The sequence below is a fragment of the Podarcis bocagei genome, assembly GCF_964188305.1.
Source record: "Podarcis bocagei genome assembly, chromosome: 2".
Classification (NCBI taxonomy): domain Eukaryota; kingdom Metazoa; phylum Chordata; class Lepidosauria; order Squamata; family Lacertidae; genus Podarcis; species Podarcis bocagei.
This window is the reverse complement of record NC_138126.1, coordinates 29,250,144-29,271,062: the sequence shown is the minus strand read 5'-3', so window position 1 is coordinate 29,271,062 and position 20,919 is coordinate 29,250,144. Positions and strand designations below refer to the sequence as shown.

At 42.2% G+C, this 20,919-nt stretch overlaps 1 protein-coding gene across 8 annotated transcripts in view; it reads left to right on the top strand.

Annotated features, from left to right (window-relative positions):
* CADPS (calcium dependent secretion activator) overlaps positions 1 to 20,919 on the top strand; it is a 357,825-nt gene that overhangs the window by 268,191 nt on the left and 68,715 nt on the right. For 5 of the 8 annotated variants that reach the window (XM_081183969.1, XM_081183968.1, XM_081183967.1 and 2 more), the window contains 4 exons: positions 551 to 692; positions 12,280 to 12,426; positions 16,448 to 16,603; positions 18,771 to 18,918. In XM_081183969.1, coding sequence (XP_081040095.1) covers positions 551 to 692; positions 12,280 to 12,426; positions 16,448 to 16,603; positions 18,771 to 18,918 — 593 coding nt within the window. The remainder of the gene's footprint in view (positions 1 to 550; positions 693 to 12,279; positions 12,427 to 16,447; positions 16,604 to 18,770; positions 18,919 to 20,919) is intronic. The other 3 variants (XM_081183972.1, XM_081183971.1, XM_081183970.1) reach the window with 1 other exon arrangement.

Here is a 20,919-nt window from a genome sequence, read left to right as displayed (position 1 = left end):
GTATACTTCCAAGCAGACCTGCATCAGGTTGTGCTGCACATGTTGCAGTTTCCCTTCAAGGACACATGGAAGCTGTAGTTCCGAAGAGCTGGATACAGGGATTTTTCATGGTATTTTCCACACTCATAAAAAAAACTACAGTTCCCACGATGCCTTCGTATTCAGTTTATTTTATATGGGATCAAAGATCCAAGGATTTAAAGTGACGCATCTAAGAAAGTCTTAATCGGTACAAAGCATCTTCATCATTTTGTACCCGGTACTAAGAACACAACTGTTTTGCTAATACCTGTGTTGCCACTAATGAGTATGATTTTATTGTTTGCTCGTTTGAAGAAATATGGTAATATTGCAGTTACTAGCCTCATCAGAATCCCTGAAATGTAGAGTAAATGGTTTGGTAGCAAAGCCTTTTATTTGGCAGGACCTTTTCTAGCTGAATTGTTTTGCCCTGTAAAGTATTGTTTTGAGCTCAAAAATTTATGCTGTATGATAAATATGACAGTCTGGGTTGCTTCTTACCATGCTTTTATTGATTTATTTATTCTAGATAATTTGTGCAATGGAAAATACCACAAACATCTTCAAGACCTGTTTGCCCCACTTGTTGTTAGATATGTCGATCTCATGGAATCCTCAATTGCACAGTCAATTCACAGGGGATTTGAGCGGGAGTCATGGGAGCCAGTAAAGTAAGGAAACCTCCTTTGATACAATTGGAGTTTTCGGGTACAAGAGGACTCATACGCAGATGAATTAGTAAAACAGTAGATGCTCTGTGAATGTTTTTTGTTTGGGTGCAAAAAAAAATAAGGTCTTGAAAGAGAAGTCCACTGGTTTTATGGAAGACTTCATAGATACTCTGCGGTATATTATGCATTGTTAATTTTTAATTATTTGCATTCTGGAATGCAAAGGTAGAGCATGAGTGAAAGTTCTCTCATTTGTCTCTTTTCGCTCTTTATAGCCCAACTATTGAACACTTAAGCATAGTGCTGTGTTTTTCACTAAGCGATACTAACCACTTATGATCTGACATAGGAAAAGCTGAATCGTGGGTCAGCTGGTGGTTGTAGCTTCTTTCCATATCACTCTTGCTAGTGCTTGGGATCACTTACCACACGTGAGAGAGCAGTTGACAAGTGGTAGGATTCACCTTGCTGCTTGGAAGGATGATGAAGATGGCCAAGTCACTCGGGGCTGAGAGAATTCCTTTCCGAGTATTCTGCTGATCTTTGAGTTGATAGACAGGGCCGAGTGACATGGTTCCTTGCCACCTGGCTCTTGGCCTCAGCTTGCAGATAATGGCATTCCTGCAGTTGATGTGGGACAAAACTGCTAAGAAGCAGCTCCTACCCCACTGCCAGTAATGCATAAATGAACCTTACATCTAAGACTCAATCCTAAATCCAGGTACTCAAGAGTAACTAAACTAGTTTGTGCACCTGAGAGCCTTATGGTTCTAAACTGCAACACTTATGTTCCTTATGAGAGAAGTAGGGGAAAACTTATTCTTTTCCATATTCAATTAAGGCTGATGTCTAGTTTGGGTTACAAATGCATTATTATCGTTAATTTTGTTGTTGTTGTTATATCAAACATGTGATGGCATGTAAAAAGCCTGATCTTAGACCTGATGCCATCGAGTGGTTCTCTAATAACTGTCATGTTCCCAGTACTCGTGTGAACTGACTCTGAGTTACTTACTGGGAAGCAATTTCTTCTTTTGACCTACCATCAAGCAAAAAGCATTCAGAAAAAAAGATAGAAGTTTTCAGGGAAATTTGCCCACAGGTGGAATTGCGTGTTACTTGCCAAGACATGTAATGAAATGGTGAAAACCACCTCTAAGGGGCAAATGTGCTTCATGGGGAGCCTCTTTTCACCAAAGAAAACTGGTTCTTGTCTCAAAACATGTTTGAAAAATGCATTAATTAATAGTTGCACCATAAAAATTGTGTTTTACATTTTATTTTAGGCAACAATACTGAAACATATACTTGAGAAATAGTGCACACATATATGCACTTTGTAGTTTTAAATGAATTTAGATTTTCTTTTTTTTTAACATGTTGTTCGGTCTATTAGGTCCAAGCCAGAGTCCACAATTTATTTATTCCACATTAGTTCCATGATCTGCATAATTGAATTGTGGTTTGCAGTCAATTTTTTTTCCCCTGCACATGTTCTCTTTCTTATAAAAGTCTGCTGCTTTTGAATAGCAATCTCTGTTTCTAAATTAATTCAGGGATATTTAATTGTATCACAATTGCTTGTGCATGAAGATCTATTATTTTAGTGGTAATGTTGTGCAGGAAAGCTATGCAGGGCTTTCTCTTTATATGTTATCTTTAAAAGTTGTATAAAGGTGGATTTTTTTAGAAATGCCCTTCAAGCCTAACATGGCCACACTCCAGTAGCAACTGGCATATTGAAGTGCCATTGGTTTCAGCCAGAGACTTGAGGATGTAGTTAACTCTGCTGTTAAAATCTAAGGGAATTAAACGTGTGTCTTTGGCTGAATCATGCCATGCGGTTGCAGGTGGTGGAGGGATTACACTCGTCTATTTATACCAATCTTTTGTCAACTTCACTAAATTCTTACACTGGATTTGTATTTAAGGGTAGGTGCCATTTTTGATTTGCAAACGAAAATGTAAATTCATGAAGACTTTGTTGAATTTTGAATATGCTGGTGAAAAGAGAGTGGTCCAAATCAGAAACAGGTGGCGCTGCTTGATGGGGAGAATGGTGCCAACAAGTGGAAGAGGAACATAGAAGCTGCCTTATACTGATTTGGACCACTAGTCCATCTAGCTCAGACACCGGCCATGGTTCTCCTGGACTTCAGACAGCAGCCTCCCCCAGCCCATAACTGAAATATGAAATAAAGCAATTGCAGTAAAACAACATGGCAATTAAAATGGGAGACACCAAAGGACACCAAGGAGTGAAGATCTTTGGACTGGCCACAGAGCACTGCCACCAGACTGGGCATTCTACTTGTGCCCTAACAAACTTGGCAACATTGCAGGCAATTCTGGAGCACACCTCACAGATCTTACATGCAGTCGCCTAAGCCATCTTTGGCTGGCCCTGGTGATTCCCAGGCTATTTACTCTGGCTGAGTTCTGCAAGCCAGTAGAGTTGTTCTACTGCAGGAGATTCCAGACTGCTTTACTTTTGCAAGCAGTCGTCCTATTCCATTGCATCTTTGAGAAGAAAAGGCTAAGGAGTAAACCCTACACAAATCCGGAGTGGAGTCTCAAATATTGTTGGATGGCATCTTATACTCCTCTTTCCGGCAACTCCTGCAGCCAAGCTGGTGCCAAATGCATTGCTCTGCTTTCCTTTAGACCACACTGGTGATGCCAATAAGAGGGTCTTGTCCTCTGGGCACCCCTGGACCTCCATACACACTGCCCAGGCTTGTGCCCTGGACAGATCACTTTGGTGCTGCTAATGCAGCAAAAACAACACAGGAGGCAATACGGGCCTCTGCAGCCATAGCAGGCTCTGTCATTCTCCAGCGGTCTGACTTCACCCCTGGAGGCACACTCCATTGTCTCTCAAGACAGACAGATGCCAACAACAACAACATCCTGTTCTAAACATCATTAAGAAGTCATCCTGTCTTTCAGGAGGATCTACTCAGCAGCCATTTACTCTTCTGACATAGGAAGGATGGACTGCCTTTTCTCCTTTCAGGACTCAGCTTGCCATATCATAGTGTGAATTACCTTCAGCTTGTCCATGTTGTGTAGGAGGAGCTTTATTTCATTCAGAGTTCTTCCCACCTACCACTGAGACAAAGACTTGCTAATTACAGTGGTACTTTGTACAGAGAGGCTGCCTCCCCTGCTCTTGGAGTCCAGCCATAGACTGAATGCTGGGATGAGGGACCTGGGGAAGTCCAGATGTCATTGGACTCCAGCTCCCATTAGTCCCAGACAGCAAGGCCAGTAGGTATGGTAGTCCAAGAACTTTTGAAAGGGCACAGATTCCTCATCCCTGGTGCAATCACCATAAGCCAATGGTTGGAAGCCACTGCTTTAGCATATATAGGGTTTTCAGCCTTAGTTAATAACAAAGCTAACAATGTGACCTCCATTCAGTGTAAATTATTATCGGCAAATATTCGCTTCCCATTCGAGAGAATTGGAGAAAAGCTTTCAACTTTATCTAGAAGAGAAAGCAAGAGATGCATATGTCTCACGGAGCCTTCTGCTATCTTGCTTTGAATCATTAGGTCAAATTGTGTGGATGGAATCTCATTACCTCTCGCAGGCCAAGAAGTTCTATCACAACACAGAGTCTTTAGAATAGACCTTTTGACATGCCTGCCTGCAAATCAAGGTTGAAATATATGGCACTTTATTTAACCTAACCAGATGGCTCTATAAGAAAAAAAATCCATTGCAAAATGCTGTAGAGCACCTTTGAAATTGACTCGAGCCATACATAGAGATAAGCGTTGAAAGCAACAAAGAGTCCCTACAAATGCTGTATAAATATGCCTCTCTTTGTTTTATTTTATTATTGCTATTATTTCACTCATTCTGTGAAAGCTGCAAACCTTATCAAGACGAGTCCTCTTGCTTTTTGAAAGGTTTGCACAGCTTGGTAACTGTGGACAAAACCACGCAGGGGAAATTAATCGAAGCAAGGCAGCAACCCTAACACAGTTTTCCAAAACACTGAATATGCAAGATAAATCTATTCTCTGGAGATTAAATGCAGACAGTCACATGAGGTAAGGGATCAAAGCAACAGCACCTCTGGACTCATTGCTTGATGAGCTCCATGGTATTCAGCAACCACCCAGATATCAATGCACTGAGGAATTTGGTCAACAGAACTTGGCTCATCTGGAGCAAGGTCACGGTACACAGGTGAGCTACCACACGAGAAAGGGCAGCAGGACAAGCATGTTAGCTCCACCCCCATCCACATCCATTTTCATCAGCTGCCTTGAGTTGGAAGGTGACTTTCTGCAGCAGAGAGCCTCCTGTATCTATGTGTGCTTCCTGTGTGTTTTGGGGCACAGAGCAGGTAAAGCTAACATACTTGTTCTTGCTGGAGCCCCCTCGCTCACACCTACATACCGGGCAACTTGCCTGTGTACATAATGCCTGAATAGGGCTTGTGTGTCCTTTACAGGAAATCATTTAAGAAAAATGCATTCTTTTCATTAATACTGTACTTTGATGCAATTTGATGTCATTGTTAAGAGTAATGACTACCACAGAAATAAATAAATATTTTTATAAAACAAAGAAGTTCAAACCGGGAGGGGGGGGATAGGCTGTAGGCCCTGAGAAAGAGAGCATCAGTACTCACCGGAAAAGTCTTTCTCATATTTCGTCCAGCAGATGGTGCCCAGAACTTTCCATATACCATATTTTCCCATCTATAAGACGCCCCCATGTATAAGACGCCCCCTATTTTGGGGGACTCAGATTTAAGAAAATGGGGGGAGATAGGAGATGGTCCCATGTATAAGACACCCCCTAATTTTTAACATTATTTTTTAGAGGGGAAACCCTAGTCTTATACATGGAAAAATACAGTATCTCTGAGGAGACCATACATAATTGGTCTCCCCACATCTGGGGCTGTAAGGTGGTGCCTGCGCCAGCCTTCCAACAGCCTTCGGAATTGGAAGTAATTGCAGGGGGTGGGGAACCAGAGGAATTTACTAAAGATGGTGGTTGTAGCTACATGCAAGGACATGGTCGTGGTGGCTAACCCCCGGTTCTTAAGGGACACAAGGTATGGCAGGAAATCCACCTCTCATGCCTGAGGGGAGTCTGGGCCCACCCCAGCATGAGACCTAAAGGCTTCAAAGGAAGACGATGCCCTGGAGTACGCTTGGAATGTGGAAGGCGCGATGGACTGTAATACTCCCTGCATCACGCAGTGCCTCCAAGTGCCCACAGGTCCTCAGGAAAGAGCCCTGAATCCAACTGAGCCTCAAAAGCGATCCTCCTGAAATTGAGACAGAATGTCCACTGTGCTATTACTGGAACAAAACTGGCTGAAAAGGAGATGTTAGCAGGCTGGAACACAAATGCCCAGAACAACCTCAGGTCCTACCAGAAGGACAGCTTGGCCAGAACCCTCACCACCACTTGATTGTCAGACCCTGAAGTTCCAGCATTCCTCAACCCAGATATGTACAGCCACCAGGATGGGGAAGAATTCTAGGAAGGTAAGGTCGCATGTGATCCTTTCTCCCTCCAATGAGCAGGCCATGGCTGGGAGCACCAACAACCCTTGAAGTAGACCCCGAAGCCTAGGCTGCTGGAGGCATCGGAATGGGCCTGGGAATTGTGGCGAGTGACCAATAGAACCTGCCAGAAGGAAACCTCATTGTATGCTTGCAGGAATGCCGACCACACAGCTGACGGTAAGCAGTCCTTACCTTGCTCCCTCATGGAAGTCAGTGGTCGTTCTGGTTGCCTTGCCCTCCCCTAGCAGTAGCCAACCTTGCTGTCGGCTACGCACAAGCAAGCACAGGACCCATATCTGCCCCATGGGTATTAGACAATCTGCATCAGCTGATCCAATTTGACTGCAGCACAAGGGATACTTTTATAAGAGAGAAATGTGTGCAGTGATATTTAGAAGCATTGTCATTTTTCACACGTGCCGTTCTGTGGCTCTAATAACACCCAGGTGCTATTACTGTTAGGTGCAACTCTGATACCTTGGCTGAAACTTCAAATCAGATAATTAGATGTGTAAATAAGATCAGTTGCCCCTGCCAAAAAAAAAAGTCCAAATAGAGAAGCTCAGAAATTCTTACATATACTGCAGTGTTTTAGTTTACTGTGAAAAAGAAACTGAGTTGTAATATGGCTTTTAAAAGAAATGGAATAAAAAGGTATGTGTGGACACAGCACCATATAACAACATTGCATTAATACTTGACTGCGAGGGAAGAAAATATTTTATTAATAGTAAATCTTTTGGGTGATACCCAACATTACTCATACTCAGAGTATACCCATTTAAATCAGCAAGTATGACTAATATTGCTTATCACTGTAAAACTACAGTAATGCACGTTTTATTAAACACTGAATATCCAGTGCCTTTTAAATATTATAATAAGCATCTTTTTTAAAAAAATGTATTTATATGTGATTGACAAGCTTAAGTTGCTTTTCTTCATGAATTTACATGCCTTCAATTAATTTCTTAACATTTGATGTCCAACTGAATATGCCTATCAATCTTGGAATTTGTAACAGATTCTCAGCCATTCTGAGAACTCATTTCCAATTTGGATTAAGAGGCATTCATTTGCCTGTGTTAAAGGGTTATGCAATATTTTAGGTTGCAAATGAATTGAAAATCAGCATATAATTATGAAATAAGCAGGTCCCACTGAAGAGTCCATAATTGCCTTCTGGATTGCAGCCTTAACTAGAAAAATAAAACCAACAGATTGGAGGCAACAGTTCCATTAATTAAAACACAGTGGATTGGATCCTTACTTAAGAGTAGATCTCATTACAGTCAATGGGACTTAAGTCAGGCATGAGTATCATAGGTCCCATTGGTTTCAATGGACTACTCTAATTATGACAAAGTCTAGATCTAGCCGTATGTAAGAACAGATCTCTTCTTTCCCCCTTTCATGGGTGCCAGAGGAAGGCCTCAAGATTTCCATTGTACCCATGGGTGTCTTGTTGGTGACCTAAGGTGATATCCAACTTAGTCATACTACTAATCAATTTCAGTAGGTCTACTCAGAGTATGGCTGGATCTCATCCTTCCCCCTACCCCGCCACCCATATGCCAAACCTTGCTACTCTATTATAGTTGAAGCAGAAGGGATTTTTCACTTGGTGGTGACTCAACATTCTTCATCTGGAATGGTTTGAAAACATTACATCCTATTTACATGGAGTAAAGGCAACACAAATACATACCTGGGCAAAAGTGGCTTGGAAAAACAGCCGAACACACAGAGGTTCACTGCACAAAAATCTAATTCAGAACCAGTTTTGTGTCGGTGTCTGTAATCAAATACATCGGCTGGGATCCAAACAAAGAATAGGTGTGCACAGAGCAGAATCATAGACACACAACCAGAGTTTTGTTTTTAGGTTTCCACATAACGTTTTCACATAGGCCTGTCCTTTGCACATGCATACCACTTCTTTGAACCCTTAGCCTTAGATGCACTTTCCCTGTGACATCCTGCTTGAGATTATACTAAAATGTGGGCTGTATAATACGGCTGTAGCCAATGTGCTGCACTCCAGGTGTAGGAACAGCCAGCACGGAGTGATGATGCCACACTACTGCCTTCCTGAGAGTGGCATCATTGTGGCTTACCAAGGTTAGAAGCAGAGCAGGACGGTGACAAGGTCAGGGCTTTGCTGGTGCACACTGCCGCCTCGATGTTGCTGCCACCCTGCCCAGACTGGTCATGGTGAGTGGCGGCGTTGCCACTGTTGGGAGAACAATGGTGTAGCACCATCCCACTGTGCCAGCCTTTGCTGGCTGTTAGGCTACAATTCTCATGATCTCTGACATTTGGCCTCTAGCTGTGGTTGATGGGAGTTATAGCCCAACAACTTCAGGAGGACACAGCATTGGCTCCCCGTGGTGTCAGTCACATTTTGGCATGGGGCAATGAGATGATGCCAATCAAAAATAAAAGAAATTGATATGCAAAATGTTGACCACCCTCGCATACCAGTAAATTTCTCAAGTGTACAGTTCTTTCTATGACTTTAATCTGGTTGCTGGGATTTGCTTTCATAATGAAACTGCAAGGAATTTCTGAATTAATCTTGCTCTGTTGTGGGTGATATATAATTGTATGAAGAAGCGTTTCATTTCTCTTTAAGCTGGGCAGATGGTAGTTAAATCATTTTGCTTTTTATATATAAAAAAATGAATGATATGAGAGTATATCTTTCTTACTGTCATCTCTGGAATATGTCTGCTATAACCAGCTGTCCTCAGTGAGCATTGTTTATGTCTAAAATGTTTGTTTCCTGTTGAGAGCATCATAAAAATCCTCAGAAAGTGAATTTCTAGGTACCAAAACTGCAAGATGTTTTCATTCGTGAGGTCATTATTCTGGTCACATCTGTTTCATCAGATGAAGCGTCTACAGTCACTAACCCTCCCGTGTGTATTTTTATGGAATATGTATTTTATTACATGATAATGTATTCAATAGAGAGAGTCAGTCAAATCACATTTCAGGTACCAGGCCTGCTGGAATCATAGCTCTCATTGTAGTGATAAACTTTTATCTAGGCTCCACTGCACCACTTCAGATGAGTACATGACCGAATGCTTCTCTATACAAAAAATGCCCCCCTCTCCAAATAGTTATCATAAAGTAGGATTTCAGCCTAGCTTTCTTCCTGGTTTGTTATATACAGGGGATTTCCTGGCATGGAGGAGTATTCAGTTATGTGAGCCACTTCCTGCAGTCAAATGCTGCTGGTCAGACATGGTTTTTACCACTCCTTTGGGAGCCAGGTATTAGGCTGAGAGGTTGCACTTGCTCATCAGAGTGTTCTTGTTTGGTTTTTACCTCCAGTAGCCCCAGAAAACCTACCACCTTGTTGTCAATTAACATTATTAATTGGGAATGGGATCATGTGATCATAGAATTGTAGAGTTGGAAGGAACCCCGCAGGTCATCTGGTCCAATTTCCTGCAATTCCTTTGGCTGCAATCTCAGCCAAAGCATCCATGACAGATGGCCATCCAACCTCTGCTTAAAAACCTCTAAGGAAGGAAAGTCCATCACCTCTTGTGGGAGTCTGTTCCCCTATAGGACAGCTCTTCCCATTCACAGCAGGGGCTTCTAATTTTGCTCTAGAGGTTAGCTGATTCCATATTTAAGTCATGGGGAATATATGAGAATAATGGGTGGAAGTCAGCGCAGGACTAAGGAGCTTGTTCCATCAGTGCAAACATTTATGATTGCCCCATGGAATTATCTCCGTCTCCTCCCCACTGCGTACGGTCCTGGCAGTTCTCCTGCCCCTCCTGAGCAGATTTGGAGTAGGTGAGGCGCAGAAGGGGAAGCTCCCTTTCACTAGCGGGAATCCTTGTGCTGGCTTACACTAGCAGAACTGATTAGCTGAATGCACATCACGCTGAAAAAATGTACCCAAATCTCATTGTGTCCCAGAGCACTAAAAAGTGCTTCTCTATTATTATTATTACTACTGCTGCTACTACTACTACTATTACTATTATTAATCATATATGTATGTTACTATTGCTAATCCTGATCTGCAGTGTCTGGGGCTGAAGTAGGTTTTGAACTCATATTTCAAGTCTATAGGGTAGCAAATCCTCAATCGTACAAGCTCATTCCTTCAGGCATTCGTTTTGTCACTAGAATTAGGAACGAAAATGTGAGTATAGATTGCATAACAATCCCCAGAAAAGAAAAGAAAAATTAAAGATCCACAGCCCTGCACATATTTAATTTGGGAGTAAATTTCATAGAATACATTACAACTTATATCTGAGTAGACATACGTAGAACTGCAGCATAAGGATGCAATCCTTGGCACATTTATTGGGAGTAAGTCCTGTGAAATCAGCTGACCTTGTTTATATTCATAAAACTAGACTTCATGGATGTAATCCTAGACCCCCTTACTTGAAAGTAAACTCTGTTGAATTCAGAGGGACTTACTCCAGAGTAAATGCACACAGGATTGGGATGAATAGTTTTTCTCCAGTCTAGAAGTCTGCTGGAATTTCTCACGCTACTGGAAAATCAGCCTTGGATTCCTGAAGCCAGTTCAATCAGAAAACCCTACGCAAATCCAGAGTGGAGTCTCTAAGATGGTTGGATGGTGTCTTGTACTCCTATTTCTGGCAACTTCTGCAACCAAGCTGGTGCCCAATGTATTTCTCTCATTTCCTTTTCCACATCAGCTGCTGGAAAATCAGCCTTGGATTCCTGAAGCCAGATCAGTCAGAACATTTACAAGTCTCCCTGGGTTCTGGTGGCTCCACAAGCTTCCCCTACCCGCTGTACCACAGGCCAGGAGATCTCCGCACCTGCTTACAAATCCCCTAAGGAGGCTTACAAATCCCCTATAGTTCAGTTCCGCTGTGGACAGAACCACACATGCCCCACCCAATTCTGTTTTGAGCAGAGTTTGGTGATAATCGCTATCAACGAACAATAAGTAACTTTCTGTGACTGCCAAAGATAACACATGCATGTAAGGATTCTCTGTTCACTTGTATGGGAAAGACAGCTTTGTGTGTGCATTCCCACTCAACTGAAATAAATGGGAAATCCTGCTTTAAGTATAGGAGCTCTCATCAAGTTCTTATGGCCACATAGAAACATAGGATCAGGGATTTATTTGTGTATGCCCAAATTTAAGGTTGTTGAGCTATTTTTAGTACTGCCGAAAGTTCTTGAGCTTTTTGGCAAGATCGTTTTTGAGCTATTTTTTATGGAAAATTTGCAAAAACTGCACTGCCAACATGGGCTGCCATGCATCCAGATTTTCCCAGTATTCTGGATATGTTCGGAAAATCCTGGACATATGGCAAACCTACTCAAATTGTAGGAAGTGTTTGTTTCAGTTGTTGAGAGTTTGAATACTGTTCCCTGAGTCCGTAAGAAAAAATGTATTTATATGGAGAAAGGAAGTTCAGATTCTATATTCATTGGCTATCCCTATTTTTAAAAGACAAACAAACCATCATTTAAAATAATATTAATTTTGAAACTTATAGTGCAATCCCTATGCATATTTACTCAGAAGTAAGTCCCGCTGTGTCCAATGGGGCTTACTCCCTAGTAAAGTGTATATGGGACTGCGGCCTTAGGGTAACTATGTCATTATGTCCTCCCTATTGTACATTTGGATCCCTGAAGTGCGTTCCCTCACTGTAAATAGGAACCAGTCTCTGTGCTTTGAAAAGTCCTCAGGATCTATGTAGGTTACGTCCTTCTGTATTGATGTTTTAATTTGCTACTTTATAAACGTCTCTTCTTTCGTTTTCGTCCCGGCTCTCTTTTCTTTTCAGCAACTTGTTGTTTGTCATTGTTATTTTCAATTGCAGACTGCTTTAAAAACAAACAAACCCCCAAGCCTTCCATATTCATGCTTCTCTCTGAAATGTTTTTGGTTTGGGTCTTTTGACTGTCGTCTCGCTGTGAACTTTGCAGATTTGTTTATGAGTGCCACTGTGCTTCTGCTGCATCTGCATTGTCACCGTGATGGTATTTTTTTCTTTTTCTGTCTGTTTCTTCCACAGGAGTTTAACAAGTAATCTGCCCAATGTGAACCTACCAAATGTGAATCTCCCCAAAGTTCCAAATCTACCAGTTAACATCCCGCTAGGCATCCCCCAAATGCCTGCCTTTTCTGCACCGTCATGGATGGCTGCTATATATGATGCTGAGTGTGTATTCAGTTCAATAGATCTCATTTAAATCAAAAGTTTCCTTGGCATGGATATGGATTGTTTATTTCTCTTTGCTAGAGCCTCTTTAAGAGAACAAGCGAGATTGACGTCTCTTTCTAGAGAAGGACTAAATTTGGCGCGCGTTCTGTTAAAATTTAGCACGGATGTCTGTATCGAATGCATTTTTTTCCTTCCACACTTGACACTTGTCAACATACCTGTTGATAAGATTTGGATCGGCGCACCAAAAAAAAAATACTATTGTGTTGGTTGCGAACCGTGAGATAAGTGTCAATGATGTGTGCTATTAAAAAAGAAACTATCCTGTGCTCAGCTAATTTTGCCATTATCTTTATTGGGATCTAAAAGCCCATATGCTTCACCTGATTGTTCCTGCTTTCCTAAATGATTGTTAAAAAGAAAGAAAACAACATTTACACTGTTGGAATAAGTGCTTTCAGAGTTGGCCCTAGCATACTGAATCACCTGCCTCAGGCGGCAGGTTGGGAGGGGCAGCAAAATGAGCACTTTCTTGCTGCTAGCAAATCAGAACAGGAATGCCCCTTTGCCACCTGCTGCCCTGGACACTTTGGCAAAGCCTTGTGAAACTTCAGGTGGCTTCTCTGTGGTGTCTGAAGCATGGGGCGGTTTCCGATGCTGCAAAATGCAGTAGTGAAGGAGGCTGCCTGGTCCTAGATGGCAAAGTTGCTTGGGCCCAACCCTAAATACCGCTGGAAGATCTGCATCCCAAAGCTGCTGTTGCTTAGATAGCTTTCCTCAAGTTATCTAGGACCATGGCCTGGCACACCAGTCCTATAACCACATTACAAAGGGAAGTGGGGAAACCATGGCAGTCTGTGACCATCATGAGCTGAGGTCTTCCATTCCTGCAGACAGCTAACCCTTGCAAGTAGCTGCTCACATAGGTCTCCTTGCATGAGTAGTGGAATGTCAGAAGAGAGAACCCAGGCAGGATTTACGCTCCTCTTCTTCTGTGAACAGGAAAGCTGCAGCTACATAGGAACATAGGAAGCTGCCTTATAATGAATTGGACCATTGGTCCATCTGGCTCAATATTGTCTACAACAGTGTTTCCCAAACTTGGGCCTCCAGCTGTTATTGAACTACGATTCCCATCATCTCTGACCACTAGTCTTGCTAGCTAGGGATGATGGGAGTTGTAGTCAAAAAACAGCTAGAGACCCACGTTTGGGAAACATTGGTCTACACCGAATGGCAGTGGATCCCTAGGGTTTCAAGAAGGAGTTTATCCCAGCCCTACTTGGAGATGACAGTGGGGATTGAAGTTGGGACCTGGCTAGTACATCCAGAGAGGCAAATGTATATGAATGGTTTCAGTCTCACTCCAAATTGCCCCATGGAAGTCAGTGGGACGCATTTGGAGCGACCAAAGAAAGCATAGCCCTGCCAGAAGTGTGAGCACAGATGTCAACTTCCCACCCACAAGTGTCGCTTCTGTGCGTCAGCCTACCCTCAGCCAACCTCCCGATCTGCCTGCCTTCTTACAACCCATCCAGAGAGGGGTCGCTGGCTGTCATCTTCCTCCTCCTCTGTCTCAGTGTTCCCATTGTAGAACTCAGCAGGGTGGAGGGTTCAGAAAAAACTGGATCTAGTTGGCTCTGCCTGTTGTTGTCTATGGCGCCACCTACTGTTGGGCTCCCTGCCTTCCACCCTACCAGGCCCAATCCAAGCACGATGAAGCTTATCGTACTGCCTTTTTGAACAATCATTTGGGGACAGGAAACGGTATTCAAATTTTAATCTAAAGGCCATTTCCACCAAAACGTTATGATTTTGAAAAGCAAGTCAAATGAATCACTGTACAAGAAAATGCTGTATTCATCTATTTAATTGTATATATAGAGGTTTTTTTAAAGTACCAGAACTGATAATTCCATGAAATGCAACTCATATTCATGCTAAGCTGGTTTATTAAAGGCTAGACTAGACTAGGCAGTATGTGTAAATAGTTAACTGACAGTTTTACTTTCTCTCTGTGCATGCTCTGTGATATTGTTTTGTTTTGTTTTCGAAAAGATAAGAATCAAGGCCTCAGTCCTGGACATGCTTACTCATGAGTAAGTCTCATTGAATGACTTGAATGTCACTTTCTGATGAGGGCATGCATTTAGGATGGCAGTCAAAGACAAAGCAGTCATCTTAAGTTTCGCGTATGATTTTATTTAAAGAATAAAACTTGAACACAAATTCATCTTAAAAGCAGTATGATGGGGAAAAATGAGCTACTGAACTTGTCAGCTTTAAGCCAAATGTGTGATATTGCTCTCCGCTTTTCAAAATCCAGTGAACTCTTCAAATGGGAGATACAAAATCAACCCAGAGATTATTTTTTTATTTGAAAATTCTGGAAGCAGATGGGTATCGCCATGTTGTAATACTAAATACCAGGTTTTCCCCCCCATTCCTGGATATCTGATTGCTTCAAACATAAATACGCTCTATTCCAAAGGCAGGATTAGACTGGATTTAAAAAATAATAATAAAGAGAAGGTAATTATTCTCAATGTATGTTTAAATCAGAAGAACTGAAATGATGCTTAGCCAATTATGCCACTGTTATGATGTGTGCTACTTCTTTGCTTAACCAACCATTCAAGAAAAAGCCTGATTCTCTTATCTTTTCATTGGGCCCATCTCCCTTCTACCCATTAAGGACATGTTTCAGTGTTTTCACGCCATTACATAGACATGTCTATTTATTACAACTGAGTTGATGCATTCTTTGGGGAATAAATACCTTTGTTAGTGCAGGATTCAAAGGACTGTGCCCCCCCCCCGGCATGTTGGGAATATAGTCTTCACCCTGCAGTAGCCATGTGTGCATTTAGCTATATCTTCCCTTCTGTAGCATTAACTCAATGCAGCTGGCATCTGTCACAATGGAAACACCCATCCTTACTTGTTTCTATAGACGATATCAGCATGACCTGGTAATGCATGGTGTGTAAATACAAATTATTGTGTTAGCATTAGTGGTATGCGAGGAGTCGGGTGCGCTTCTTCAACTTCCCTTGGTCATAATCAATGTGGAGAGAGGGATGAGAGAGAGAAGGAGAGAGGTGCATAAATTTCTCAGCATGAAGCACAATCTGAAGCTCATATCTTATCCTGTAAGTAGAGGCATTAGGCATAATTGTAGCTGAAGAGAAGTCTAAATCAGCTGGACTGGCTGGTCCCATCTGTATGGAAGATCTGGGTAAGAGAACCTGCGCTTTATTGAACCTGCACAGAATTGTAAAGGCATTGCAAAAAGCAAAAGGAAACTTACAGAAGTCTGGTCAGATATATTTATTTCTCTTTCTGAAAAAGAGAAAGGAAATTTGGGGAGGGGGGGGGAGTCCCAAACGAAAAAGAGGTAGAGAAATCAACAAAGCCAAAGTTTTCTGAGATATGTAAAAGGATGTCTCATTGTGAATTATTCAATTGCCTTACCCTGATTTGTTTCCAGCTGTTCAAAAAGTGTGTCCTCGCTCACCACTTGTTAGCACTGTTCTTGTTTTCTCCTGAAACCCTTGGGGATGGGGGAAGGAGAACGAAGAGAATGAAGCTTGCAATGCGGGAAGTGCATGAAACCGAAGAATAACCACATACGTTTGTGTACTGCGGTTATTATCAACCAGAGATTTGCCTTCACGTTGTATAGCCTTCAGTTCAATAACTACATACCCTAATGTGATTATTGAAACAGGCTGGTTTTTTTGTTTTTTATGCCATATGCACTGTTTCCAGATAAACGTTCGTTACCCTCTTCTGTCTGATCTGGAAAGACTTGTAACAGCTAGGTAGATTAGAAGAAGAAGAAAATGTATAGTGTAAAACCCTGATGATGGAGATTCTCCCTGGCATTGTTCTGTGTCTCCGGTCACTGTTACGCCCCCGTTACGTGTGCAAGAACGATCTCCACATTAGGTTTCCAGAGCCAGAGAGCAGGCTGTAACCTCTCCTGTCATTCCTATTTTTCCTTTTCTCCTGTCAGCAATGGATCAGGAACGTCAGAAGATCTGTTTTGGAAATTGGATGCCTTACAGACCTTCATCAGGGATTTACACTGGCCTGAGGAAGAGTTTGGGAAACACCTAGAACAGCGCTTAAAGCTTATGGCTAGCGATATGATTGAGTCCTGTGTGAAGAGGTAAGTGGAAACCAGTGGCGTAGCACGGGTTGCCAGCGTCCGGGGCCACGCGGAGGTGGTGGGAGGGAGGGGAAACGATGGGGAGTGTGCATGAGCATTCAGCTTCCTAACGGCATCCGCATCACCCAGGAGATTGTTGTCTGGAGAAGTCACTTCCTGATGCACATGGAGAAGCTGTATTCAACAGAGCCCAGCGACAAAACTGTGCAGCTGTATTGAGGCAACACCGGGTGTTGATATTTTGTGCCCCTAACGATTTTGTGCCCAGGGCAGCCACCTCTGTACCCCCTCCCATGCTTCACCACTGGTGGAAGAGGAGTTTGAATTTGATATCCCGCTTTATCACTACCCTAAGAAGTCTCAAAGTGGCTAACATTCTCCTTTCCCTTCCTCCCCCACAACAAACACTCTGTGAGGTGAGTGGGGCTGAGAGTCTTCAAAGAAGTGTGACTAGCCCAAGGTCACCCAGCAGCTGCACGTGGAGAAGCGGAGACGCGAACCCTGTTCACCAGATTACGAGTCCACTGCTCTTAACCACTGCACCACACTGGCTCTCAGTGGAAGCACTGGTGGAAGCAACTAGTGTCCACATAGCGTGCATCTAAGTTTTGAAATCACATCCAATTGCTTCTGCGCAATTGTGCAATTCTGCTTCTGCAATTGGGGCAATGCATGCTGGAAATGACTTCCCAAAAAATTAAGTACTTGATGAGTAGCTTCTGTGAGAGTTTTAAGTAAGCCTTAGCAGGGGTTCCTCAATGAGAAGTTCAGTAATGGCGAGCAGCCTTCTCAAATCAAACAAGAGTAGTCGTTCAGGTCAGAACTACATACTTGGGGCTACTGCCAAAAAATGATGGTGGCATTCTTCATTCTCTCCCTCTTTCTTGCCCCCACCCCCCAAAAAATAGCTGGTTCAACTGATCATATGACATGTCATCATGCTATGCTATGGTGAGCCAGTGGGATGTAGTGGTTAGAGTGCTGGTCTAAGAGATGGCAGGTCGAGGTCTAAATGCCTTCTCAGACATGAATCTCACCCTGTGTTTGTGACCTTGGGCCAGTCACTGTTTTTTGCTGTGAGGATGAAATGGAGAGGGTGAGAACCTTGAGCTCCTTGGAAGAAAGATAGGATAGAAATGTTGTAATAGTAGTAATGATGCTGATGAAGAAGAAGATGGTTTTCCCCACTCAAATCCACATCATTGGCTGATATTGGAATAGGTTGGGTAAATGGCATAATGAGAAGAGAAGAAATAAACCTGGGGCTCCTGTTTTGCAATAGAACCTGAAGAGGTGTTGTATATTTACTTGTCAAAGAATCGACTTATAGCAGTTTATGTGACAATTCAGAAGCGTTCAGGCAAACGAGTCACATTATGACAAAATGAAAATGCAACAATTCAGTATTTTGGTGGAGTTAATCAATTAACAGGTTTGTATAATCAGTGCTGAGTAATGAACACCCATATGATTTCCTATACTGCTGTGAGTTTTCTGTTTGGTTCCTGGTATACTTCAGTTATAAATTAGTTTGCAACCTGCAAAGATAAACTTTTGTAGCTTTGGCAAATCACTAAAGAAATAAGCTAAAAAGTGTGAGTTGCCATTCATGAACATTTTTCTTTTACATTCCAAAATGTGTTGGGCTAGGAATATTGGAGAATTCAGATGAATTGGAAACAGGAGCAGAAACTGATGAGCTTCACTTATCTGTTCCATGTCCGGAGTAGAAATCAGTTGTCATGGACTGGCTGGATGCAGAGAAGTGGTGGGAGGTACAAGCCAAGGAACCCTTAAGGAACCCCCAGATGAAGAAGGCTCAGAATCAGAGGGCTGGTGGTGGGACGACAATGGGTGGTTAGAGAGAGAAGGAGTAGACTGGGAGGAGGAGGTGTTAGGAGCAGAAGAGGCAACAGGATTTAGTGAGCAGGGAAAGGCTGTGGCAGACAGCAGTGCAGACTCAGAAGCGAGAGGGGTCAAGAGGCTGAGTGAGGCAGGCTGTAGGGTCTCCTTCTCCTGCTGTGACCAGCTCCCCTTCCCACTGGTCTCCCAGAACACACAGGAAAATGAAGACTTCGGAGTATTGTATTGCTCAGTCAAATTAGCAGCCTCAGTATCTTAACTTTTAAAATGTTCCTTTTATTTTATTTTTTATTACTTTTAACAGAACCAGGATTGCGTTTGAAGTAAAGCTTCAAAAAACAAGCCGGTCAACAGATTTCAGAGTCCCTCAGTCAATATGCACCATGTTTAATGTTATGGTTGATGCCAAAGCTCAGTCAACAAAACTTTGCAGTATGGAAATGGGCCAAGAGGTAAAACTTATATATATATATTTATAAATGTTTAAAGGGGGAAAAATCTGCATCTTATATTCTGCTGGTTTCAGAAACATTCTAACAGTTGTGGATTTAGTTTTCCATATATAGACTATGCAGATGAAAATGCAGGGTCACTCCGTCAAACAAATCCCCATATTGAATATGGACACTCAGAACCCCTGTCACTTAGAAGTGACTGTTGGCAAGGATTGTGATGTGCACAAGGTACCTTTAAAGCCTATTTATGCATGACAGTGTTTTATATTGAGTCATTAACTCCACCTTGGAACCAGACATACGTTTGCCCCAACGTCTTGATTTTTACATGCAACTACCAGATTGCAAAGGCATGATTATTTTGACCAACAGGCAAAGAAAACCCCATGAGAAACAAAGCAACCTGAGCAAAAGGACTTAAGGGGAAATAAATTGCCTGATCCTATGTAAAATGCAGTCCTGCCTGATTGGACTTTTCTAAAACCTACATTTATAATACTTCCGGGCCCTTAATGACTCAAAGGTTCCAAACTGGTCCAGTTTTATCATCTGCTGGTCTAATGTGTTTTACTTCTCAAAGACATTCTCACAACTTGAACATTTCCACATGTGATGTTGTGAAGTAGAAAGACATGCTGAATTGGGCTCAATGAAACGCATAATCATAATCCTCTTTTGTTTGGAAGGCTTGAAACTCTGTTCAACATTTTTCTCATCTCTGTTTATGACCAGTTCAGACACAGGGCTTGGATTCTCGTATCTCATTTTCAGTAGTGCATACAACAACAACAACTCATGTTCAGAATCTATGTCACATGGGTTATTCTAGCTTTTTCTTGAAATATTTATCTCATTCTGATACTTACAAAATAAAGCACCAATCCAAATGGATTCATGGGGAGATTAGACTGAGTACAGCGAGCATTGGAGCAGGTCCTTTGGTCCTCATTTTCTTTTGTTTGTTTGGTATGCTATTTGTTCTTTTAGATGCTCCTCTTTTTTATATAATCCCAGGATGCAACCTTACTGTTGTGAGCACTAAAGGCTTCCCTCACCCAAGTCAAAGCATATACTTAAATGAACTCCCACCACTCCTAGTCTGAAATTAGCCTAGAACCACAGAATTTTCCTTGCATCTTCTGTCTTGGTGCAGCCTTTTCGTTGCACTTTTTCAAAACAAACTCAGGAAGACAGTCGTAGTGAAGCTGCTGCAGCTCAATTATTTCTACGCCATAATTCCTTGTTGTTTTGATCCATTATGATCTATAGGAACGTCTGCTAGAGGTTTCTGGCAACTGGCCTGAAGTGACACTTCTAAACTCTTCCCATAGTCAAGTTTGTAAAGAGCCCCACCGTTCAGTGTTCCTGGCTTAAGCCTAGTATCTCTTTACAAATACAGCTTTCCAGCACCTCTAATAATAACACTATTAGTTGAAATAAATTCTAGGCCTTACACAAATGCCAAGGCTGGGAGTAAGCGTGGGCTGCGCTCCTATGCACATTTACCTGGGAGTAAGTCCCGTTGAACTAAACAGGACTTACTTCTGAGCAGATATGCATAGGGTTGTTCTACCAGCTACCTGTACATGTGATGGTGAGAAATTTGATTCTTTGGGGTTTTAATTTGCCATTTCTCCGTTGTATCAGTTTCATTTCCCATCAGGTATAGCATAGGTAAAAGGTGCTTGCCAGCCTCAGTTACCCCTGACCAACTCCCATTTTACTTGATTTGTCACTCGCATTGTTCTTGCAAATCCATGACCCATCATGGTTGATAACAAGCAGCAATTCAGTTGCACAAAGAATCAGCCTTTAATATGTCTTAGGCAAATCCACATGTGCCTCTTTGAGAAAGTATTGATACTGCAGTACACAGATTGCATAGCGATTGTGTGAAGTAGCGGTTGCTCTGGTATGACGTTTTTAACAAATAGCTGAACTAATAGACCTGCAAATCAGATGTGAGTTATCTGTGCATAAGTTACTGTTTAGGACTGC